At 43.6% G+C, this 25,923-nt stretch overlaps 1 protein-coding gene across 7 annotated transcripts in view; it reads right to left on the bottom strand.

The window, feature by feature from the left end:
• The window catches only part of GATB (glutamyl-tRNA amidotransferase subunit B), a 97,786-nt gene that overhangs the window by 28,946 nt on the left and 42,917 nt on the right, over nucleotides 1-25,923 (bottom strand). For 6 of the 7 annotated variants that reach the window (XM_035294449.3, XM_078366398.1, XM_078366399.1 and 3 more), the window contains 7 exons: nucleotides 21,492-21,605; nucleotides 18,959-19,157; nucleotides 18,104-18,226; nucleotides 10,187-10,300; nucleotides 7,498-7,582; nucleotides 6,783-6,827; nucleotides 4,265-4,454 (listed from right to left, as the gene is read on the bottom strand). In XM_035294449.3, coding sequence (XP_035150340.2) covers nucleotides 4,265-4,454; nucleotides 6,783-6,827; nucleotides 7,498-7,582; nucleotides 10,187-10,300; nucleotides 18,104-18,226; nucleotides 18,959-19,157; nucleotides 21,492-21,605 — 870 coding nt within the window. The remainder of the gene's footprint in view (nucleotides 1-4,264; nucleotides 4,455-6,782; nucleotides 6,828-7,497; nucleotides 7,583-10,186; nucleotides 10,301-18,103; nucleotides 18,227-18,958; nucleotides 19,158-21,491; nucleotides 21,606-25,923) is intronic. The other variant, XM_078366397.1, reaches the window with a different exon arrangement.

The following is a 25,923-nucleotide window of genomic DNA, read 5'->3' as shown; positions in this document are numbered from 1 at the left end:
TTAATCTTTACAAATGAGGTCACGTAGAGAAAAGGAAATGCTTATATACTGTTGCTAGGAATGTAAATTAGTATAGCCTCTATGGAAAACAGTATGGAGGTTCTTTAAAGAACTACAAGTAGAGCTACCATTCAATCCAGCAATCCCACTACTGGGCATCTACCCAAAGCAAAAGAAGTCATCATATAAAAAGACACCTGCACTCAAATGTTTACCCAGCACTATTCACAACAGTAAAGATATGGAATCAATGTAAGTGTCGGTCAGTGGATGACTGGATAAAGAAGTTGTGGTATATATACACAGCGAAATATTACTCAGCTATAAACAAAGAATGGAATCATGTATTTTGCAGCAACAGGGATGGAACTGGAGGCCACTATCTTAAGTGAAACAACACTGAAACAGAAAATCAAATACCACATGTTCTCACTTATAAGCAGGAGCTAAATAATGTATATCCAGGGACACAGAATGTGGAATAACAGATACTGGAGACCTGGAAGGGTGAGAGGGGAATAAGGGATGAGAAATACTGGTTACAATGTATATTATTTGTGGTGATGACTTAACATTGTAAGTCCAGACTTTACCACTATGCAATATATCTATGTATCAAAATTGCAACTGTAGCTCCTACATTTATATAAATTTCATAATCATATAAATATTTGTATATATATTTATGATATATGCAAATTTATATATATAGAAAAGCTAACCTTGGTTCTCTAGCTTTTGTCAAGCCGCCTCAAGATACACACACACACACACACACACACACACACAAACACACACACGAAATTAAGTTGCCTTGATTTCTTATACAGGAAATTGATTTCACATATATACATAAATCAATTTCATATACATAGATATGAAATCAAGGCAACTTGACATAAGCTAGAGAAGCAAGGTTAGCTAAAAAGGATGAAGTTTTAGGTGGGGCAAGATACCCCATGATTCTCTGGGTCGTCAAAGCGTCGTCAAAGCATGGTTTATATATCTGACCTTTGGAAACAGAGATGCTTTTATCAGGAACACTGCTTCTCGAAGGATCTTCATGTGTGCTGTGATAACTTCTCATTCACTCACCTGTCTGCCCACCCAGTCACGGAGTACCTACTATGTGTCAGGTTTGTGTGGTAGACGCTAAAGTATAACGTTAGAGTTCTGTTATTCAAATAGAAGTCAAATAGAGTTCAAATATTAAGACTAATTTGGTGCTCACTGCACAATAAAATGACAAGATAAACTAAAGACTAGAGCTAAATTCTGAAGTTTCTAATCATTTGTAGGGGAAGTGTGTGGGGTGGGCCTGGGCATAATGCTTAATTTAATAAGCAATCCGAAGGCACGGAGCACAGTGTCGCAGCTCTGCAAAGCACACCTCCACCACTGCTATTTATTTAATGAATACTCCTGGGCACTCTTTAAATTGAAAGATGGTTCATTAGATTTGTGCATCTGCCCTTCTCAGCAATCTGTTGTGTTTCTGATGAAGGCAGGAAAAAACATGAACATACCATTTTCGGGTATGTTATGAGTAACGCAGCTTCCAATGATTACAAAGTCATAAAGAACTCAGGCTGCCTAATTTCAGGAAAACAATTTGTCTGAATCATTCTCTTTCCATTCCTATCTCATTCTAATCTCACTTATCTTGGAAATTTTAAATACTAGCCCTTTAAAGGAAAAATACTAATCACCCAATACATTATCTGTAAGCCATAAAAATAAGCACGTTTTTAAGGTATCAAGAAAAAAAAAAGTCCTTTCAAAAATGGCCAAAAAATTCACCCTTTTTGTCCCAATCAAGTTAACCACTAAGTCTTGTGGGCCCTGATCCTGCACTATACATCTACCTAGTGTAATCTGTCCTGGGGGCTGGTAATTGTAGTGGGGTGTATGTGTGTGTGCACATGCATGTGTGTGTATGTGTGTATATAAATTCTTGGAAGGCAAAAACAAACAAACAAAAAATCTTTTGTTTCTGTATCCGTACGTGCTATACAGAAGATGCTAATAAAAGTGCTGAACTAGGCTGGGTGTGGTGGCTCACACCTGTAATCCCAGCACTCTGAGACGCAGAGGCAGGAGGATCACTTGAGGCCAGGAGTTCAACCAGCCTGGCCAACATGGCAAAACCGTCTACTAAATACAAAAACGTAGCCAGGCGTGGTGGCGCATGCCTGTAATCCCAGCTACTCGGGAGGCTGTGGTGGGAGGATCGCCTGAACCTGGGAGGTGGAGGTTGCAGTAAGCCAAGGTCATGGTACTGCACTCCAGCCTGGGCAACAGAGTAGAGACTCTGTTTTCCTGCTGCCAAAAAAAAAAAAAGTTCTGAACTGCATAATTGAAGGTAGGTTTCCCTATACAGGGCTTTAAACTATTAAAACATAGACTCACTCATTTGCCAGCGCCTAGCAAACACCTATTTAATGCCTATTAGGTTTGGTACCATGCAGGACCCATGAATGAAGACAAGGACACAAACACAAATATAAAAATGTCCCTGCCCTCATGGAGCTTATGCTCAGTGAGGTGAGGAGCTGTCCTCATCACCCCTCATCAATGGCTGAGAGTGACAATCCTATAGACATGCCCTCTGAAGGGGGCATAGATTCTCATACAGTGCCTTGAACAGAAACAGCTGTATTCTTGAGTGGAGATTCTGAAAGTTTCTAACACTCTCTTATGGAGACAGCGAATACACACACACACACACACACACACACACACACACAAATTAATGTTATATTAGTGGATTTCTCTCTGAAATCACATTTTGTACAAAGAAACCTTGGCTTCTTGGTTAATCATACACTACCTCAAAGGCTTGGCTTCACCTCCTGCCAAGTGGAGGGAGGTAACTTAAGTCTTTGAGGCTGAGTAGTCTTGGTCCCTTCCCCCCATCTCCTATGTAATTTCACAAATCGTAATAAAATGTAGGGCTGGGATTCAGAGTTCATTTCAAGTAGGTTGGAAACTCAATGTCAAGATGGTGGGGAAGGTGTATAAGACTAAAACGTAGTTTTGTTACATCAACCTAGGAAAAATACATGAATTGTAAGAGGCTTTGGGTTATGAGGTGCTCTGTACGGAACACTGACTGAGTCATAGTCAAAGTGCAGCATTAAGCACGGCTGATGTGCGTGTCTGTACTGAGTAACACAGAAGATGAAGCAGTTCTTGCCTTCAAGATGCTGAGCAACATACACTAATAAGTACTTAAAAGACAGTGATGTAATTGCCAGAGAGGTAAGAAGAAGATAAAACAGCAGCCCATAGGAGACAGTGACCAACTCTGCTTCTCCAAGTAGCTTGTATCAGGATGATAAAGAGAATCCATCATTGAACACACATCTGACTGCCTATGCTGTACTGTAAATACTACGATACTGTGATTCAAAATGTATAAATAGACACATAAATATGTATATTCCAGCAGCCCAATGTAGTTATGATTGGCCATCTAAAAAGCAAAAATTGAGAGTTTCCAGAGATCCTGCTGCCCCTAAAACGAGTGTGGCATATACTGATTTCCTGGAAGACGCAGCAACAAAACTTCCCGCTTCCTTCCTAACAGACAAGATGACAACTGTGACAAAATGCTACACTCACCAATGCTGCATCACTTCAATGCTGTCATAACAAAGAAAACCACGCAGCCCCAAGCAGCTTCGAAAAGGACGGAAAATCCCTAAGCAGATCTCAACTGTGTCAGGCTCTCCATGGCCCATCAGACGCAGCCTCAGGCCTCAAAGGGCTGATACTTTTAGTCAGAGTTTTCGGCATTTTGTATGGAATAAACGTTTTCTTCTGAAATTGGCAAAACAACTAGCTGGCTTTTGAGAACCCAACATCCTGCCAGCCCTGTCATGGTTCGATACTGCCAGACATCTAGAAGCCCTATACATTGATTTTCTTTTGTCCTTCAGACACATGGGAAAAACTTATCCATAACATTTGGACAGTCTTCAAGAAGTCGCCACAGCTTCTGTGGGCAGGTGTTCATTTCTACACTGAACAAATGACTAACATGAGACTGTGGTTCTCTCCTGGTTGTATGAGGAGCATTTACCATAAAGCGTAATGAGCAAAGGTTACTACACCTTATTCTTCTCAGTAACATCTACAGTCCAACCCAAGAAATGTGCCCACTCCACTTAGAGCCCATGGCAGCCTGTGTGTGCTGGGGCTTCTGTAGGGCACTGCTAACTCTGCTGAACCGGGACTGTCTTGGCATCGGATTGAGACCTACCAGCAAAGTGAAGCTGTGTTCCGGCAGCATCCCATACTGTTGGACAAGCCTCTCTCGGGTCACGCTGGGAAGCTCTGGGAGTGTCTCCCGGATCTGGTCGATGTTGATCACTTGCTGTGGGTCTGCACCTGTGGGCAGAGATGTGGCGTCGTAGAGCAGGAGGGGAGGCAGGTTAGGTTCCGGCATAAACCTGGGCAGACAAAGGAGAAGGGACCTGAATCCGGAGTCCTTGGATTAATGAGAAAACAAAACTTACCCCAGTAATATGAATGTTTCTGTGTTTAGATGCCATGTTACTTGCAAATACTTTCAAATGTCCTATTATGTCAATTCTGTTTCCCGGGGAAGCCTTTGCACAAGTGTCAAAACCTCCAAACCCACCCTTTACCATGCTTATCAATAAGATGAGTGAAAGAAGCACAACACAGGCTTGAAGACACACTGGGATGTGTAACTGTGGACAGTTCATTCCACAGTTCATCAGGAATTGTGTCGACAGTTGTGTGTTGCTTCATGACAGGGATTGTTCTTAGAGATGTGTCGTTAGGTGACGTCGTCATGGGAACATTAGAGAGTGCACTCCCACGAACCTGGATGTTCAGCCTACTACACACAGGCCATGTGGAACAGCCTCCTGCTCCTAGGCTACTGAGTGTCCCGAATCCTGTAGGCAACTGTAACATAGTGGCAATGGTGTACCTAAGCATGTCTGAACGAGAAAGTGACAGTAAAAATGCCGTATTAGAATCTTATGGGACCACTGTAGCGTATGTGATCCACTGTTGACAGAAACATCCATATGTATGCACGACTATGTCTTCATAAAGACACAGGCTGGAAAAAATAGGACCAAATGAGAACAGTTTGCTTATCAGAACAAAAAATGACTTTCCCCCCATTTCCACATTTCTACTATTTTTAGCAGCATTTACATAATAAATAAAAAATATTAAAAAATATACCCTTGAGAAATAGAAGAAATGAATGGATTTTGCCTAAATAAAATGTGGCAGCTGGAGGAGAGGGAGGGAGGGAGGGATGAAGAGGTGGTGCACAGGGCACAGTGAGGCAGAGGAACTTCTCAGTGTGCCACGATGGTAGATGCATGTCACTGTGCCTATGTCAAAACCGACGCAATATACCACACAAACAGTGAAGTCTAGTGTAAACCACGGACTCTAGCCAATAAGGAAATGTGAATATCGGTTCATCATCGTAACAAATGAGCATCTTGCATTACTGTGGTACATAACAGAAGACTCTAGGGGGAAAGCGGGGAGGGGGAGTACATGAGAACTGGACTTTCCATTGAATTTTATTGTACAGCTAAAACTGCTCTACAAAATAAAGGGAATTAATTTTTTTTACATGTGGAAGCTGCACCAAACCAACGCATGTAATCGTTTGAAACAAGATGTCCCTCCCTATTCTCATTCAGCACTAATGGTTTCTCTCTGCCATTGTTGTCAAAGAGCTCACGTAGAAAAACAGGGTATGCAGAAGCGGTGGTTCAGAGGGAACAGATTCGAAGCGCATGCAACCCGTGGCCTCACTGCCAGATCTCTTTTGTGAGTTAGTCTGCTTTCTGAAGGCAAGAAAAAAACCCAGGAGAAGCTTCCTGCAGCTCACTATCATTTGCGGCATCATGCTGAGGCCACAGGCGGATGGAAAGCCGGACTCCACACGCAGGAGAAGGAACACCAACAGTGCAGGGAGCAACACTCAGGAATAAAGTGGCTTCCTGGGAGAACAGACTCACCTGGGAAGGTCACGGTTAATTAAAATAATTTTGACTCTAGCAGAAACACGATGGGAGTTCTACGGGTGAGGTTCATGCTAAGGGTTTATGAGTTTCTTATTCCCACATAAGCAGGCTAATTTTGATCCTCAGCAGTAACAACAGCTACATCTGCATCTTTCTGCCCTTTACAAAGGAAAGGTGGGCTGATCTCAACAACTTTGCTGCTTAAAACTTCAGCCTGCTAACCTCGATGAGAAAAAAATGGAAGGTTCAATTTATCTTAAGCCTGTTCTTATTATTTGCTTTATTTGTGGGTCTCGTTCAACTTTATTTATCGATGAAATAGCATCATGTGAGATTCAAGGGAACTACCATCAGCAATGCTATCAACATCTCTTTTCTCATTTGTTCTCAAGGAGCTTCATTCAGTGTATTACTGAATCAGTTACTGAACGGAAGACTAACACAGCCTAGGCCCCAACCTCAGCTGCCATCCTCTCAGCTCAACTATGACAACCCTGACACAGAAGTGGATGTGAACAAGTTCTTCCAAAAGCTGAACCAGTCAAACAAGGCATCTGAGGCTACCAAATCAAGAAACTAGTACTTCTCTCAGTGTGCATGTCAAAGAGGAAGTCTAGATGTCCCATCATGTAACAACAATGACAAAACGTGTTTCCTAAAAATTGTTCAGGATCATCATGTTGAACTTTAAATGAATTTGAAATGCCCCCAGCCCCCGATATGTATTGGTATTTTGCCATAAGGAGTAACTACCTGTAGTCCTGTTTTGCTTCTTTGTCCCTCATTGACACGGTGCACCTAGAATAAAGAAGAAAACATTAAACACTGCAAGCAGCATCGACTAGCCTATATGCAGGAAGGGCTCCCCTACCAATAAAGGACACAGGCAAAATCAAACTCTGTGGCCTTGCATGGGAAAACCTTAAACAGATACATTCAAAAAATAATAAAGAAAGCAAAATGTATAGAATAATTTTTTTAAAAAGAAACAACTTCGATGTATCCAGCTTTCAGCCAGCTCAAACTTGGCGTTAGAGCTTTTTTTCAGTATTCTGCTTAAAGTATACAATCTTCAAAATTCTGAGTCAGAAAATTAAGGTCCAAGTTATCTGAACAAAAACAAGGCATCTCTACAACCAGGTCTTCATTCTGTTCCATCTCTAGTTTTAGCTGGGAGAGGTATGACAGATTATTAAAAGGAAGTAAAGATTCTTGCCACAAGGCAGGTAAACTGGAAGCAGAGAAGGGAAGGACCTACAACTAAGCCCTGGGGCACAGTCTGGGTCACTTCAAGTCTCCTAGCAGCCCTGGGGCATTTCATATCCCTGTAGGATACAGAACTTTTGTAATTTTGCTAATGAGGAAACCTAAGTGCCTCCTTCAAGGCCACATGGCTGGTCAGCTGCTGAGCCCAGCCCTCTAGCACCCTGCCTGGCTGGGGTCAGGATGCTCATCAATGTGAACTCACCCCAGCTTCTCATGAAATGAGCGCGTTTCGTTCAGAATTTCACCTCCATTCTCAAGTTCACTGATTTGCCTCTGAATTTCATAGTCTAGGAAAAACACACTAATTTAGCATCATATTTTGATTATACCTTTCATCCAGTCAAGCAGTAATTAAAAACAACCTTTCTCAATCTTTAAAAAAAAAAAATCAAGAAGATTGTTTATAATAATCCTTCCCTTATACGCTCTGTTTCCTTCTCACTGCTATCGCAGAATATTGGTGCTGGAAAGGGGCTTAGGAAGGCAGGCTCCCTCCGTGTTGAGACAACTCAGGTTCAGAGAGATTAAGCAACCGATGCAGACGACACGACGTGGCAGAAGCGGGTCTGGGCCCAATATCCAGGTCTGGGATTGCTGCCTACCAACGGTCCTTACCCTGGGAGCCCGGGATGGGCTTCAAAGGCTCTGGTACCCCCGAAATTATATACAAAGTATGGGTTGTGTGCATACATGCAGGTTTTGGAGAGAGGGTCCAGCATTTGCATTATCTTTTCAGAGAGACCCACAGCCCCGAGTGATTAAGAGCCACTAATCCATGCCATGCTTCCTCACCATCAAATGAATGAGGCTGTGGGAATCAAAACACAACCACAACTGCTAAGCTGCTGCTGCTTTTGTTTTTTTTTTTTTTTTTTTTTGAGAGATGGGGTCTCACTATGTTTCCCAGGCTGGTCTCAATCTCTTAGCCTCAAGCAATCCTCCTGCCTTGGCCTCTCAAAGTGCTGGGATTACAGGCATGAGCCACTGAGGCCGGCCTGCTAAGCCTCTTTATGAAAATAGCTTGAGCCTCTACCTCAACTCTCCCTCCCACCAACTACTCTCTCTTGCCTAAATCTAAACCCTTTTATCTGAGCTGCTAAGAGGCAGCAACACCAAAACGTGTCACTTATTGCTCCCCATCTCTCCCCAGCTCCAGTGATCTCTTTGGTTGACACGAGATGATGGCTAAAAGGTCCAACACAGGGAGGAAAAGGTGGTGGAAAAAATCACAGGCTTGGAGAATTGAGCCCACGATAGTAAAGCTTTGGTTCTTCTACTCTGAGTCAGACCACAGGGAGAATTCTCCCTCAGATGGGTCCTCCAAAGAGTTCTTCATAGGACAGGAGGTTAGGGACAGCCAAAAAAAAAAATGCCAGGGTCTCCTTCATAACTTGTGGATGACTCTATCTAAAATCTAGCTGCTGTTTTTTTTAGGTTAACATCACCACCTCTTAAAATAACCGGCCCCAGTACACTACTACCTACAGGGGGAGGTGGAATTTCCTCCATTTGTTCCAGGCTTCCGCCTCACCAACTTGGCTTATAAGGGTTTTCCCTGACTCAAACCTGTCATGGCTTATGGATTAAAGGAACATGGATTATGTCCCTTTCTGGAGGCAGAACAGTTTACCATCTTTAGTCTGCCTTCATATGGGAACCTACCCCTTCCCTCTCTGCTCCCATACGTTACTCCCCTGACCACTTTAATGCCTTTTTCCTGAAGACTTTGGCAACATATTCAGCTGTGCACTCTTGAAGGGGTACACTTCTAACTCCATTCCTCCCTCTTCCTCTCTAGATTGCTTTGGTTTTAAAAAATCTTTTTAGTCCTCCAAGGTCCTCCCCTCTAATTCACAGTTAGCAATATCTATGGGACTATCCAGATGTTTATAATGCTAAACTATTTTAATTATTATACATTTGTCATCAATGAAATATCCACAGTAGGTGCTCCAGAAAAATTACTACTCGGCTGCATGAGCACATAACCCATCAGTTTAAAAGACTATAAAAAGCAGGAAAACATATTGACCATTTAGTTCAAGCCATGGTCAATCTAAGATGAACAACAATGACTTTATAAATCTCAGGCCAGTCAGAAAGAAGGTAGTAAATGGTAAAACATAGCCATGATGTTTTGTGGATCCTCCAATAAAGAGGTGGAGCATAATTTCCTCTCAAGTCTGCTTTGAATTCAATCTATTTTTTTTCTTAGTCTCACTCTGTTGCCCAGGCTAGAGTGCAGTGGTGCGATCACAGCTCACTATGACCTCAAACTCCTGGGCTCAAGCGATCCTCCTGCCTCAGCTTCCTGAGTGGCTGGGACTACAGGTACACACTACTGTGCTTGGCTAAATTTTTAATTTTTTATAGAAATGGGTTGCTATGTTGCCAGGCTCACCTTGAACTCCTGGCCTCAAGCAATCTGCCCACGTGGCTTTCCAAAGTGCTGGGATTACAGGCATGAGCCACTGTGCCAGCCTCAATCTACTGTGAATAGAACATGTTGGAAGTGACACTGTGTGATTTCTAGAGCTTAGGACTCACTTCTGCCTTCATCCTCCTGAAATGCTCCTACTGCCTAAGAAGAAAGCCTAGGCTAGGCAAGTACATGAAGAAAGACCACATGGATGGAGAAGCCCAGCAGACATTGCTACCGAGACCCCAATGCGTGAGAAAGGTCACTGCGGACCCTTTGCCTCAGCTGGCCTGCCAGTGTCCCATAGCCATGTGAGTGACTGAGGCAGGACCAGCAGAACCACTACCTAATTCATGGAACTATGCAAACGAAAGTAGTTCTTGTGTAAGCCATTAAGTTTCTGGGTTGTTTGCTACACAGCAAGAAAGAAACAATAGGAAGAAGGACACAAGGAGTGGCAGCTGGCATTCACCTATGGCTTTGGCCAGGAACCTGATGCTGTTGAGATTCTTCACTTCCGTTCGAACGCCCAAAGGCTCCCCAGGGTGATGCACAGATATATTGGCATCCACTCTCAACTGGCCCTCTGGAAGGAGAGAAAAAAACAACTCCTTAGAAATTCTTTGAGGTGACATTGTGTTTTAAAGGCAGGGGGTGTCAAAGGAAGCAGCATCTAACTCTACCTGCTGTTTAGTTATAGCAGTCTTGACTTCAGAGAAGGCGCAGTTGGTTCTGAAGTACACCCCTGCTACCTCTGGCCACTTAAGAGGAGTTACAGACCGAAGGGATCTACGGTGTGTGCCTGTACATGTGAGTGTACACAGATTTCTCTTATACACAAATGGAAGAGAAGTTTTAGATACACCAGCTGGAAGATCTCATTTTTTTGTGCTAAGTAAGAAAACAAGACTATTAAAATGGAGATTGACTATGTAGTTTTCTACTGAAGTTTTTTTCAAAGTGTCAGAGCTGAGTTGGAGGAAAGGCCTCAAAAACGACTGATAACCCTACACTGCTCTCCAGTGGAATGTGGATTTCTAACAGTGACTCCAGGAGATTTAGAGAAGAGTCCTTGAGAATTTGCAGCTCAAGGGCAAGAGCTGAAACCTAGGCTTTCCCTCCTCCTCCTTCCTCCAGGTACTGTAATAATCTCTTCCTTCCATAAACATGACTCCAAATCCTTCCTGACTGCTCTAAGGATTTGCTAGAGCAGAAAGACAGCGCTGTTATGAAGTTGGGAGTCTGTGGTGGGACTCAGAGAGGCGCTCACCCCATGCTGGGAGGACCTTCCTGGACCCTCGAGGCCCCTCAGATTAGGAGCAGCAAGACCTAAAGAAGCAGGCAATGTGTGGGGAGAACTGAAAGGCTCTTGAGGAAGAGAGAGAGAACAATCCCAAGACAAATAGATGCAGGTAAGAAAGAATAACATTTGGCCCCTAGAAAGTAAAGCTCAGATCCTGTGTTCTCCAACTTCATTTACAGCATTTATAAGAGGACAAAGTGAGAAAACAAAATCCTGGATTTTATGTTCCTAGTTAAGTTTTTAAATTAAAAAGTAATCTGCCAAACCTGAGTGTCTGGATGGGCTGAATAAATTAATTTAATATTCCAAAGCAAAAGCATCTTAAAATAATAAAGTAGTGAAAATGAATTCCATGTCGAGAAAAGGAGATCCTTGGAACTGGTTCTCTGTCATTCTCCCAGTGCTGGGCTGTGGGGCATATACCAAGCTGGACATTGCTGGCTGCCTGCGGCTGACACCTTGCCACTCACCCTCAGAGAAAGGGAAGGGCTCGCCCAATTGCCACCCATGCTGACAGGGAAAAGATGCCTCTTAGCTCAGACAAGACTCTCTCTCCAGCACAGACTTCTCAACACTTTTACAAGAATTCTGTAGCCCCTTATTTGTAACCCCTTCTTTTGGCAAGTTGTGTGTATCTGCATCTCAGGAAGCCCCAACTATTCCTGACATCATGAGACTCTCGGTCTAGGCACCCTGAGGTCATCTTCAACTTCTCTGTTTTCTTTGCTCCTGATATCCTAACTGGCAACTAGCCCCTACCAGTCTGGAAGCCTCCAAATATCCCTGATGCCTTCCACTCCCTTTCCATTTCTATGGCTACCACCCTTGCCTGAGGTCTCCAAACTTCAGGCTTAGGTTATAAAATCACATCCTGACTCTTAACACAGTTCCCTTCTTGTCTGGGGACTGCAGTGTGGCTGTGACTTTCATCCTGCTACAATCTGGGTTCCCCATTCCTGCTGTTCACTCAAGGGCACAGACAGCTCCTACTGGATCATCTCAGCTCCTCTGCTTGGTGCTCTGCAGCTCTCATCGGGTTTCGGTCGACATGACCTGTATCTTCCCACTGCTCATTCCAGGAGAAAGCTCTCCTCCAAATCAGGGCAGCCTTCTGCATACACATCCCTGTCTGCTCCACCGGCACACCCCATCAGAGCTTCTGTCCCTCTCCTTGTCCCTCAACGTCTCACTTGTGTGTTACTACCTCCTCCTAGAAGCCCTCCTCAGCAAACTGGCCTGCACTGGTGGGTCCCTTAAACTATCAGAATACTCACAATCTATTCTACAGAAATCAGTATGTGACCATAGTCTACTGAGCATTGGCCTCTTCTTTAAGACCAGAATGGAAGGCCCCTGAGGACTGGCTGGATTCTAACCCCCTCTTGGCTTCTCAAGGGCATCACTCAGTTATCCCTTCTCTCCCATACCAGTCATGACTCTCGGCATTCCATCTGACATATACATATGCAATAGGATTTCTCATTAAATGAACAAACAGAACCCCAAAACCTATCTCTTGAACCCAGTTCTCACTCTATCAGTCACTCAGCTATCGTTTCTCTGGTTTCTTTTTCAGCAAAGCCTCTTAAACAAGTTTCGTTTGTTGCACACATTGTCTCCAGTATGTCACTTCCCATTTATTCCTAAACCTATGTCAGCCTGGCTTCTCTCCACATCCCTCTCAAAATGCCCTTGTCAGAGTCACCAACAATTTCATGGCTGCCACATCCAGTGGACACAGGACACACATCTTCACCTACTGGACACCTCAGCAGCATGTGACACACCAACCAATCCTCTCTTCTTGAAATGTCTTCCTAGCTCAGCTTCTGCCATCTTTTGCTCCCAATTTTCCTCCTCTGGACACTTTGTTTCCATTTCATTTGCTGATGCCTTCCTTCCCACCCAAGCCCAGAATCCTCTTCTTTATCTATACTCTCTGGGTAGGTGGATACACAGTTTTAAATACCACCTAGTGCTGATGATGCCTACATTTCTCTCTTTAGCCCAGACCCCTCTCAGCTCCACACTTGTAGCTCTGATATCTATTTGACACCTCCACTTGCACTTGAAGGTCTCACAGGCATCTCAGTTTCCAAAACAAAATCCTGATTTGGCCCTGCACAAAGACAGTCTCATCTCATCTTCCAACGTCAGTAAACAGCACCACCATCTAGCTCCTCCAACTGCCCTAAAGGTATTTTTGCTTCCTCCCTGTCTCTTACCTTCCACACCAGCCTATTTCTAAAAACCATCTTGTATGTACCTATCTCTCCATCTTCATCTTCACTGCCACCAGTGCCGTCCAAAACAGCATCATCTTCCATCTGAACTATTGCAAAAGCTTCTTAACTGGTCTCCTGGCTTCCACTCTTACCCATCTGAAATCCACTTCCCACAGAGCACCCAGAGTGCTTTCTAAAACATTAATCAGACTATGTCTTTCCCTTGCTTAAAAGTCTTTCAGTGATTACCACTGCACCTGGGTTGAGAGTTAAACTTCTTGCCATTATCTCTGATCTAGCCCTTGCCTGCCTTTACAGTGTCACCTGATGCCACTGCTCCTTTTGCTTCTGGCGCAGTGGCCTTGTGCTGCCTTGCTTACCCCAGGGCCCATTCCCAACTCCTTCTCACCTCAGGGCCTTAGCCTTAGCAATTTTCTGGAATGCTCATCTCCTGGCTCTATGCTGCCTGGGCCTTGAGTCATTCTTCAGGTTTTAAATAATTGTCACCTCCTCTGAGGGGCCTTTAAAAAACATTGTCACCTTCCGATGTTACTCTGTAGCACTGCACCCTGTTTATTTCCTTGAAGGATTTGTCGCTGTAATTATTTTATTTGTCACCCTTATAAGATCCATGTGGCAGGAACAATGTCTTGTGTGGAACCTAGAGCTGGGTCTGGCACTTGGTGACTGTTCAATAAATTAAATCTTATTGAGCGATGAATGCCAGAACTCTGGCATCTTCCCGAGCAATGAGTAAGCAGACTGGCTTCTGTCTCACAGTAGGTTTCCGGTAAATTCTACAGTTCTGTCTGAATAGGACTAATCTGCAGTTGGAATCCTCTGAAAGCCCCATTAAACTCAAAGGAAAACTTCCAAAGTGTGCTAAGCTCCATCGAACCAAATCGCAATACTTGGGAGACAACTTTTTTTGAACTCAGGGAACCATGAATTGGACCTCGCTTGCTTTTAAAAAATGAAAGCATCTTTCACAATTTAGAATTCTAATTTGGAAGAAGAATAAAAGCATGAGTTTCAGTCTTTCCCAGAGAAGACTACACTACATAAATACCTGAGAGGAATCATTTAGTATCCTGCCGTGTTGAAAGAGAGTTCACTAGCTTGGATTCAAATGCAGTATCAAACATTAACAAAAGATGTGCTATCCGGTGAAGACAAAATACCTTTTAAACAAATTAAGTTAAATTGCCTCAAGGGCACAAAAGCTTTACTAGTTAGGTTTACTTCAATGCATTCCGCACCACTGAGGGAGAGCCTTCATTCACATATCATGAAAATGTCATCAGGCTCAATTTCTATCTTCTAGAAGTAGAGATTTATAACAGCAAAACTAAAAAAACTATACCACTGAGCACTGTGATACAGTACAGTTTCATATTTTTCTCTAAAACACATTCACACAACAGAAATATAACATCAAGATAGAAAACTGTGTCTGCAAACAGCAGGGGCCCAAAGATGTGGTGGGGAAGGTCTGTTAAGCCATCTTGTTCTGATAGCTGAAAAATAACAAGGTTTGACCAAAAAAAAAGGTGACCAAATTTTATTGAACATATTTTACAAAGCTCATTCATCTAGATGAGTGCTAAGTCCATAAAAGTATTACTACTTATTATTGTTAATAAGAGCACCTAATATGTACCCAGCACAGGCTATTTTCCAGACCCTATCCTACGTTTTCTAGACGTTACATTCGTTCCCTACAATATAGCTTTAGTCAGAAGTCCCCAACCCAGGGGCCATGGACAGGTACTGGTCCGTGGCTTGTTAGGAACCGGGCTGCACAGCAGGAGGTGAGTGGTGGGCAAGAGTCAAGCTTCATCTGTTTTTACAGCTGCTTCTTACCGTGTGTATTACCCTCTGAGCTCTGCCTGCTGTCAGATCAGCCATGGCATTAGATTCTCATAGGAGCAAGAACCCTGTTGTGAATTGTGCATGAGAGGGACTAGGCTTTGTGCTCCTTACGAGAATCTATCATCTAATGATCTGTAACTGTCTCCCATCACCCCCAGATGGGACCATCTAGTTGCAGGAAAACCAGGTCAGGGCTCCCAGTGATTCTACATTATAGGGAGTTATATAATTACTTCATTACATATTACAATGTAATAATAAAGTGCACAATCAATGTAATGCACTTGAATCATCCTGTAAAACCCCCCCTTTGGCTTCCCAAGATTCTAAAATAATCCATGGAAAAACTGTCTTCCAATTTTTTAGCTTCCCCACAGCTAAAATGATTAGAGACTGTTGGTTTTGGTGACAAAGCCACTGAGCCATTCCAGAGGCATTTCAAACGTAACCTATTCAAACCGGAATTCTATGTTTTCTCCCACAAAGTCATTCCTCTCAGCCTGCTGCCCCACATCTATCAGATGGCCTTGATAACTTCCTTTCCTCTTTGGTTTCTTCTTTTCCCTTTCCCTACAAAATTATTTGGGGGCTTGTTTTATAAGTATGGAAAGGGAGGCTTGGAGAAATACAACATTTTGCCCAGGCACCTACAGCTAGAAGTTGCAGGACAGGATTCCAAGCCAGATCCGGGAGCTGGCAGCCCTTGGCACCCCACCTTGCTATCCTGCCTATCTGAAGTTGGCATCTGTGATGGTCATGACGGCCATGGCTGCCACTAGGAAGTGGTATGATGCTGTGCTTAGAGAAAGGGCTCCAGGACCCAGACACCCCTGGGCTCAAGTCCCAGCTGTGTCACTTCTTGTGAGCCCTGGGCAAATAACCCCACCTCTCTAAGCCTCAGTTTCCTCACCTGCAACAGGCAGACTCCACCACCTATTTCTCAGCAACGTTATAAAATTTAAATGAGATGATAAAGTAATTGTAAAATGCCTAGTGAACTGAAGAGTACATACTAATGTTCCAACCTGTAGATATTATTACCATTGAAACACTTAGAATGTCTACTTCCGTACACATTCAACTTAACAAACTATTAGTACTTTGGGCATCTCCTTGACAAGGGTCAAAGATTGTCCACTGAGAAGGAAATGACTTGGAATCTGGCTGAGCTGGTCTATGCTCATCAGCAAAACTATCAGGAACTCATTGAACTAGTCTAGAACCAATTAGGCTTCATTCCACAGCACCCTGGGTGTCCACTAGTCTTCAATGTCACCTCTTCAGGGTGGCCCTCAGCTCCTGAGCAGCAAGCTCCAAGGCCAACACAGTGTTCCTAAGGGGGTGGGGGGTGGGACAGAGGGATGGGCAAAGGAGAGGGGGCCGGGGCCGACGAAATGCTCACAGCACCAAGGAGCTGGCTCCTTGCAGACTCCAGGAGACCTCAGCTCCCACAGAACTTTAGAACAACCAAAGCTACTCAGCTGCTGTGGTCAAAGCTGTTGGATTTGTATTTCAAAGAAACAAAAAGTGTCACAACAAATGAGATTTAATGAACACTCTCAGCTGTCACTGACTGATGAGTTCTTGCCACTATGGTTTATCTCTCGGCAAGGACCCAGATGGGACTATTTCTCAGCTAACAGGTGGCCTATTTATGATCTCATAGGGTTGGTAGGAATCACAGTTATTTTGAAGAAGAATGGGATAATAAAAACTTTCTTAAAGCAATCAACACTTGGAACGTAAATGGATAACTATCCAACTTGCCCATATTTCATTTTTGTTCTGTGGATTAAAAAAAACAGTGGCATGAGCGATAAATCTCAAATTGAAAATTCTCTTACTCTAAAAGAGAGTATCATATCTATAAAGAAATTTGTAGGCAGCTAATCTTTCTGCCACTCAAACTCATGTGGCTGTATTTTTGCAGACTTTAGCTTAAAGATAAAAGCAAATAAGCAAGTTCTGTCCTCAGATTCAACATGTACCAAGGCTCGGATGTTGTAATTTGTTGCCTGTAACATCCTATGTGACAAATGTGGCATTACAAATCCAGAAGTCCCCCCGTAATGTGCAAATACAGTATGTGACATGCTAAGCTTGGTAAATAGTATTATCAACCAGCACGGAGATGAACATCTTCATCAACAACATTTCCGGGGCGCCTGCTGTGACCACTGAACCGAGCTACGGAAAAACGCAATTGTAGATTCAGAACCTGTATTTTGTCTCCTCTCCATCAAGAAGTGCTCTGAGGGTGGCAGAAGTTTTCAAAAAGTCCCAAGGAACAGAGAACAGGATAAAACGATGGCAGAGACTACCCTTTAGGGACTTACGCAAGAACAAAGCAGTACCAGGCCAGGGCAAAGGACACCTACAGCCACGAAGAAATTGAGTGTGACCAAAACCTGTGATCTTTATATGCAATTTGCAAATGTTTAAAATGTGTAGTCCGTTTGGTCCCAAGGGTGCAAGTGTTTCTTTTGTTTTAGTTTCCTCCTATATTTTACTCAACTTAATTAAGATTTTATCTCAGGTTAAAGTTTTCATAATCTTCGCTTATAGTCAATATAATTTGGCTTGAGCTGTATATGGATGAAAAATCTACAAAACACAAGAAACAGACCCAAAGGAAAAGAGGCAACTGACAATGAAGTGCTATCTATACGGAACTCACAAACTAAGAAGTGTTCTTGAGAAACAGTGTCTTCTTCCTAAGAAAGACTGAACTGTTCAAAGCCGTTATTTCATTAACGGTTTGGTGTCTCTACACTGTTATTGGTCGTATATTTGTATTTGAGTTGGAGCTCAGTAAAGAACCCGAGGAGAATTCTAAAGAAAAACCAAAACAGGATTACAAAAGACTGGGGGAAAAATGGCTGCAAACAACTTCAATATAACTGATGATGAAAAATAAAACTGAAGTCAAAGAAGGTCTAGGAGGCAAGAAGGGAGAGGGAAAGAAGAATGCTGCTGCTGTGGCTTCTACCTGCCATGTTCGCCTGGCTGGTCCCCAGGGCTTGAAGGATCAGCTGCAGCTCCCTGACAGCTGTTGCCGCCTCTTCTCCACAGGACAAGTCGGGCTCCAGGACCACCTCCAGAAGGCCCACTCCTACCAAAGATAGGCAGAGTCAGCCTCACTGCAGCTCGCCAATTTCACCAGCAGAAAAATCAGGCCTAAGTTTCAGGAAAACTCTGCCTTACTGATGGACTCTCAAAGTGGTTCTAGCCTCTGAATCATTCTTCCCTCCCACTTTTTTTGTTTTGGAGGTGTCATCTCGTTCTGTTGCCCAGACTGGAGTGCAGTGACAGGATCACAGCTCACTGCAGCTCTGAACTCCTGGGTTCAAGTGATCCTCCCACCTCTGAGGCTACAGGTGGATGGCACCACACCTGGCTGTTTTTAATTTGTTTTGGAGACTAGGTCTCGCTATGTTGCCCGGCCTCATCTCAAACTCTGCGTCAGTTGATCCTCTGACCTCAGTTTTCTGAGTCGTTGGCATTACAAATGTAAGCCACCACCGCTAGGCCCTACTTTTTGATTTTTAACTGTTTCAACCCTTTTAACGACCGCTTAAATATCCAACTGCTGGATCTGCGATTAGGTGGTTAAATTTGTGTAAATTCAGGGGTGAGTTATTAGCAAGCCTAACAGTGATCACAGTTCAAGCCATGCTCACTAATCACGTATGCCAATCCCAAGGCTGATATTGTGGTCTCCATCTGTCAGGCTCCTGTGACTGCTTTCTCAATTTGTTAAGGAAAACTCTGGTGGGAAAAAGAGGGGCCTGCAATCCAAGAAATGAAGTGGGAAGGAGAAGTAATGAAAACACTCCAAGCCTACCCGCCCTGTTCAAATCAATGAGCGTCTGAGATCTCAGGTCGTCGTGGAGGCTTTTGCCACTGTCTTGCTCCAACTGGATCTGCTTGACCCTCACCATCTTGGGGATCACCTGACCGCACTCCTTCCCTGCAGAGATGCCATATGTCAAGCTCCCATTCACAGCGATTGGGAGCCTGTGCTGGGTAATCTGGTAGCCTGCCTGCACACAAACATAGGGTACACACAGTCACTGGTCAACACATAAAAGCTAGGATCCAGTTTACTATCCCTTTTACAATGTCAGACAAAGATAGGCCTACTTAAAGCAAAAATGGTAACAAGAAAAAAAAAGGAAAAGGAGAAGAAAAATTAGTTGCTGCATAGCAGCCATCATTGAGCCTGGTCCCTTCTGCTCCTGCCGTCACTCCTTCACCTTCCCCAAATCCTCCACCCTCAATAAACACAAGAAACAACACGAATTCATCCCATCACCCTCACTAATGTGCTGTATTGGGGAATAACAATAATCTCATTGTCAGGGGCCCCTAAGAAAAGAATTTATTGTTTCCATCCAGCTCATTAGCCTAAACTCTGCATCTCATTACCGGGCTCCTGGCAGACCCTCCTTATTCCGAATGCTGGCTAAGCACTTTGCCATCTATTCTCCACAGGGCCAACAGCAGTTGCTAGTGTGTGTTTAAGCTTGTTTGGTTTCTGCTTTTTAAAGAAATCAATCATGGTAGCTGCCCTCCCTGACCCAACTTCCCTAGTTCCTCCAGCCAGAAAATGCTGTGACACTCACCCTCCGTTAACGGAAAGCACATAGTACTAAAGCACTGACGGATCTTGCAAGGATCCCTCACCAGCTTCTAAGTGGAAAGGAAGAATTACTTTCAAATGGACACATGTATCAATACACACTAAAGAGATGGCAGGTCAATGAGGGGAACTGAAGAAGAACAGAGAATAAGAGCAAAGGCATCGGCAGCACTTGCTAGGGCCCAGATGCTGCTCTCACTGTGTAACGCTCAGTTAATTCCACAACAACCCTAGAAGAGGAACAAGGCACGGAGGGATCAGGACCTTGCCCAAAGCCACATACAGAGCTAGTGAGCATCAGTGTCAGCGTCTGAATTCAGGTGGTCAGGCTCCAAGATCTGTGTCTTTCACTACTTGGCCAGCCAGCAGTTTAAGAACTTGAACAGCATCAGAAATACTGCTGTGTTTGTCAAAATACAGACTGGTTGGCCTGACCTCAAAGGTTTCTGATTCAGTAGGTTGAGGGTGGGGCCTGAGAATTTATGTTTCTGACCAGTTCCCAGAGATGATGATGTTAGTGCCCTGGGGACCACATTTTGAGAACTCTGTGAAAGGGTAACCCATTTTCTATGCTAAGACGGGAAATCTCAATTTGTAAAACTAAGCTCTGGTTAGCATTGATGGATAAAATAAAGGACGCCCAGTTATATCTGAATTTCAGATAAACAAGGAATGCTTTATTAGATAAATAGGTCTCATGAAACTTGGATTATCTGAACTATCTGGGCCAGAAAGACCAGAAAGCCACAGATGACCAAAACACCTCATTTTAGTCATATTATTACTAAATCTCCCACCTCAACCAAACTGTCACTCCTAAAAGATGAAGAAATGGAGTTTTAATTATTTCTGCCCCGTGAAACAGTGGGCTTGCTGAGAGGCTGAAGACCAGAGGGGAAAAGCAGCAGCCACTGAAGAATGCAGGTCTTACTTGGATTTTTTATTTAATTCTACTCATGCCCTCACCCATTAAAAAACAGCTTACCCCAATCTTCAGTTTAAGGAGAATGAGGTGAAGCAACATCATTACTGTTGTTTTTCCAAATCATATCAAAAGAAACATGATTTTGGGAAACCCACTCAACATTTCAGTTCTGTTACAGTTCAATAGTATGAAAAATTGGCTCTCATTCACATGGTGTGGCTTTAAGAAAAAAAAACTTTTTAATTTTCGGAAAAAAAGCGGGTCAATACAGCGTTTACTGCTCAGCCAATTACTGTTCTTGGTCCAGGATTCTGGTTCATGTTTCCGCTTACTATTGTCCACTTACTTGCTCCTTGTGAGATGACAGAAATGTCTCCAAAGGAGACGGCCCTATTATTGGGAACTTCAACTTAAAAGCCAGACACTCTCCCTCTTCCGACAGAGCTACAGTATGCATTTACTGTTGCATCAGCCAGAGGCTTAGCTTTTGTACTAACAGGCAATTAGCACCAAATACCACAGCCGGGCTGAGCCTGAGAACACTGACTTCTACTCCCTGTGCAATTATGAGCAAGCCACCAGAAGCATGAGGCAAGCAAGAAGTCAGCAATCAAGACAATTGCATCCAATCTAGTAAACATCGGGGGCACCTGCCTGCATCAGGACCGGGCAGAACTTCCCACTGGGATGGACACAAGTGCTGGCTGAAAACATGAGAGACACAGTCCCTTTTCCTCGCTCCAACCCCCCACAGCAGGGCTGGCTCAGCTCTGAGAACTTGTAGTGGGGTGGATCGCAAAGTGTACTTACAGGGAGGTCTGCATAGAAGTAGTGCTTCCTGTCAAACAAGGACTTCTTGTTTATGTGGCAGTTCAGAGCCAGGCCTGTCATCACCGCCGCTTCTACACACCTCCTGTTGAGAACCTATGGAAACACAACACACAGTTCCTCTCAGGACCGCAGGCTGAACAAATGCTTCTCCCACACACTGACATCCTCGCTGAATATGCAACTTGGCCCTTCAACAGGCATTATCTCTGGTTCTCTGGGTGGGCAGCTCCAGTTCACAAGCTGACTCTGCCTGAGACTCAGAGAAAGGATATAAAAAAGAAAATGCATGCAGCAGTGGGTCCCACTGGGCACTGAATGAACTGCCACATCGGGGACCCTTTCCCCCGATGCTTGGCATCAAAGCTAACAGGAAGAGTCCCAGAAAAGCTTAGCAGAGTGCTTACTACATAGAATAAATCTAATCTTACTTCCTCTACAAACAGAATAAGGGACCGGTCAGAATACACAAGAGGCCCTGATTCCTGGGAGAAGTTCTGATGAAGGGTTGCTTTACTTTGACAGAAAAAGAATGAACTTCTGAAAACAACAGGGCTATAGCCATTTTCTCAAGGACTAGGAAATGTGGCACAGCTGTTGCCTGGCTTTCTGTCCGTGCCAGGCCAACTCCCTAAATGTGGAACTCCTAAGGAGGGCCTGTGCCACACATCATGCTGGTGACTCTCCAGGAGTGCCTGGCATTCCAGTTCCTTCTGGGTCCCACCGTGCCCCTCTTACAGGAGTGAATGACTAAGAAATGGCGAGCATACCTCCCAGCACCAAAGGATGTGAACAGCTTTTAAGAACCCTGGGAGTTTGGAACTAGACAGACAACAAAAGACAATGTAGCCTAGGAGAAAGAGCATTCAGTTCTTGAGTCAGGTCTGAATCCCACTTCTGCTACATCTGTCACTAGGAGCCTCCGTTTCCTTGTGTCTAAAATTGAGATTTAAGATCTACTTTGCAGAATGGATAAAGTGATAGCTTTAAATAGTAAATAGTTTACTTTAAAGAGTAAATAGTTCATTTCCTTACTCTACTTTGGGAAAATTTTGGAAGATGTCGTGTTTGCAGATGAAATATATTTCTTTGTTTTACGAGGATATTTATGATGTTCTTTGGTATATTTAATATACTATTATTTCTATGGACGAGGCCTTCTAATGGAGCATTTCCACATTCAGCATTTTATTTCAGCCTCAGAGCAACCCTGTAAAATAAGGAATCTGTATTATTCCAATATTTCAGATTTAAAAAAAAAACAACACTAAGATCCAAAGAGTCTAAAACATTCGCCCAAATTCACAGAACTGGCAAGTGGTGAAGCTGCCTGTAAAGCCCACACATGCCCTGCTGGCCTAGAGGCGCCCACCAGAACTTCTGTGGTTCAGGGACTGGCTCTTTGGGCTGGGATGATGAGTGCTGACCAAACACACAGGTTTTAAAAAGAAATCTGTATAACAAAATGTAAGGGGCATTTCTACTTACTGCAATATACAGTCCCCAAAGAAAAACGAAACACATCTCCCTCCTAGTGACATCACACCCTTCTTTTTCAGGTCTCAGGTTATAAGGTGGAGCCATCTCACAGTTTATATTTGGAGTTCTTCATTCTGTGCCTAATAACGTCAGCTCTGCAGCAATAAAGGTTTTCAAGAAAAGATGTGTGGGGAACAGGAAGCTCTAATTATTGATGTTTTCACTTGCCTAATGTTTGGCATTTTACTGAGTGATTCTTACTGAGATACAAATATAGATGCTAATCCTGCCAAATCCAACCCTGATGATTTGGGTCCAGGCACACAGAACGTGAAGCTGGAGTCCTGACCCTGGGCTTTCCTCTTACTGGGGCCAGAATGTCCTGGCTCATAAACTGCTTGACTCCCTGGTCTACACCAGTTCTGCTTTATCATTCCCTCTGCTTTCCTAACCACTGCTTTTGCTCTCATTTCAAGCCACTTTGCCGCTGGGGCCAAGCTGCTTCCTCCCTAGGCATGAAGAGAACGCAGGTTATTTTGTTTATGTCTGAGCATGCATCTAGCCTCCCTGTGGGTGAAGAGTTGGGGGTAATCACAGATTCTCACTGTGTCCGTGTGCACACAAGTGCATGGGCACTTCATAAACCACCACTTCCCAAAGAAGAAGGAGGCAGCAAAACAACAAACATTACAGTGATACTAAATATGCTTTAATCTTTTTTTCATGATTTAGAAGGCATGAAGTACTTCAAGGTCAGAATTATAAGCATCAATCACCACATACTACAGCTGTACAGAGGGGCTAGTAAACAGAGAGTGCCAGGTAAAAGAATGCCAAGAAAAAAAGGAATGTCCTAGTATGTTAGTCAAGCTGTTTGTGACAGATGGAGGTCCAGGTCAGCATGTTCTGAGGATAGGATGCAGAATGGGAAAATTCAACTTGGGCTGTCTTCACTCCAAAAAAATTCTTAAATGTCTATAAAGCACTAAACTTTAGGGATACAGAGACAAATAGGACCCTATCTCTGCCCTCAATGAATCAGCAATGGTGACATGAACCTGCCAGCAACTGCAAACCCTTTTCAAGTTTGTCTTTTATACTAGGTTGATCCTGCTAAAAATGTAAATCTGTGGCATTCTGTTACCTGAAGTCCCTCAATGGCCCCTGATGTTCCCACGACATAGGCCAAGCTCTTAAATGATCAACCTCTTGCCTACATCTTCAATTTCATCTCCTACCGAGCACCCCACTCCCTGACACCTCTGGTCAAGTTCTCCTGTGCAAATCATGCTGATTTTCTGAGTCTCCCCATTCTTATTCCCTTCAAAATCCTGGTGAGATGTCACCACCTCTGTGAAACCTTCCTTGTTGTCCTTTCTGTGTACCTCTTCTGACTTCCTACACACTCCCATTGGTGCTTCTATCACAATGGATTGAATTTGTTCACATATATTTCCACACAATTGCAAGTTTCATGAGGATAGAAATTGTTCACCCTTGTATCCCTGGAGCTGAATACAGAACCTGAAAAATAGTGATGCTTAATTAATGTGTGTTGAACTCAAAGGAGGAGGGAGGGGATGGGGATCGATGGAAAGTCTCAGAGCGGCAGTGATACATACCCATCTCCCCTAAAATGTTACCTGCCACATGCTGGCCTTCAAACTTGTTTCTGGAAGTGCCCTGAAGTGACAACTGATTGTGTGTGATACAATCAAAGATTAACTTAAAAACTCAAAAGACTAACTTGTCTTGAAGAAAGTATGTTCCAGAATTTATTTGTAATTAAATGACTACAAAGGATCTCAGGGTTAGCCACAGCAGCTCTCGTTTGGAAGAAGGCAGCAATCTTTTGGTATTCATGCAGCACACCTGTCTCAGCTGGGCCTTCAGAGGGTTCTTTTTAGCTTAAGGAAGGGGCAGTGGTGAGTATTTAATGTGCACTGACACTGTGTCAGGAGGTGTGCCGCATGTCACACACACATGCCATTGAATCCTCTCATTCCGAGGGTAGATACTATTATGATTCTCATGTTATGTGAAGGGAAGCACAGAGATGATGCAGTTTGGCCAGGGTGACGCATAGAAGTGGCAGAGCCAGAAGTCAGACCCCAGAACCCAGGCTCTCAACCACTATATTCGATCTGAAATCTTACAAGATAAAAGCATGTTAGTTTTAGTTATCAAACCTACTAATACCAGGCTGTAACTAGAGAGCAGCACCTCAGCCCAAATTCCACTGTGCATCATTTAAGACTGATGCTATTTCTAGTGTGTTTCTTCTTGCCACTTTCTCCCTCTGTAGGTTTGTTTCCAGAAGATGTTGAGCTCCCAGAGGGCAAGCACTGTTTTTTTTCTTAACTAGATGAAAGAACTCAGTGTTCTTTCAGTGCAGTCTCTGGCATGTGGAAGACTTGGTGATGGGTAAGCCTCCATGTTTTCTCAACTAGCAGAAGATATTCTATTGCCAGACTTCAGAAACCCTGAGACACAGGTACTCATACAATGATTTATTAAATAAGAGGCTAATTCTTTTTTTTTTTTTTTTTTTGTCAATCAGTTTGAGCTTATGAGGTTAGCCTTGAACTGATGACCTCGCCTTCGTGAGCGCCATGACCTCTGGCGGGAGCCACTTTGGACCCCGAGGTTAATTCTTTTATTTAATCAGAAGACGAGAAAGCTGTGATGGGTAGAGGTAGGAGATGAGACAAATACACAGTGGATGGCCAACAAATTTTATGACTAGTAGATAGAGATAAGGCACATCATGGCCAGGAAAAAGATCCTGGGGTGGTGGGTGGCGGGTCTTTGACTTTGGCTTACTTGTAAGACTCAGTAGTGCTGCAATAATAACTTGTTTGAAACCTAAGATACATCCAGCTCATAGGGCACCATAAACAACTCAGAGTTTGCATGAGACCTCTAAGGGGACACA

The sequence above is a fragment of the Callithrix jacchus genome, chromosome 3, assembly GCF_049354715.1.
Source record: "Callithrix jacchus isolate 240 chromosome 3, calJac240_pri, whole genome shotgun sequence".
Taxonomy (NCBI): Eukaryota; Metazoa; Chordata; class Mammalia; order Primates; family Cebidae; genus Callithrix; species Callithrix jacchus.
The sequence above is the reverse complement of the archived record's forward strand: the minus strand, read 5'-3'. Positions and strand labels throughout refer to the sequence as shown.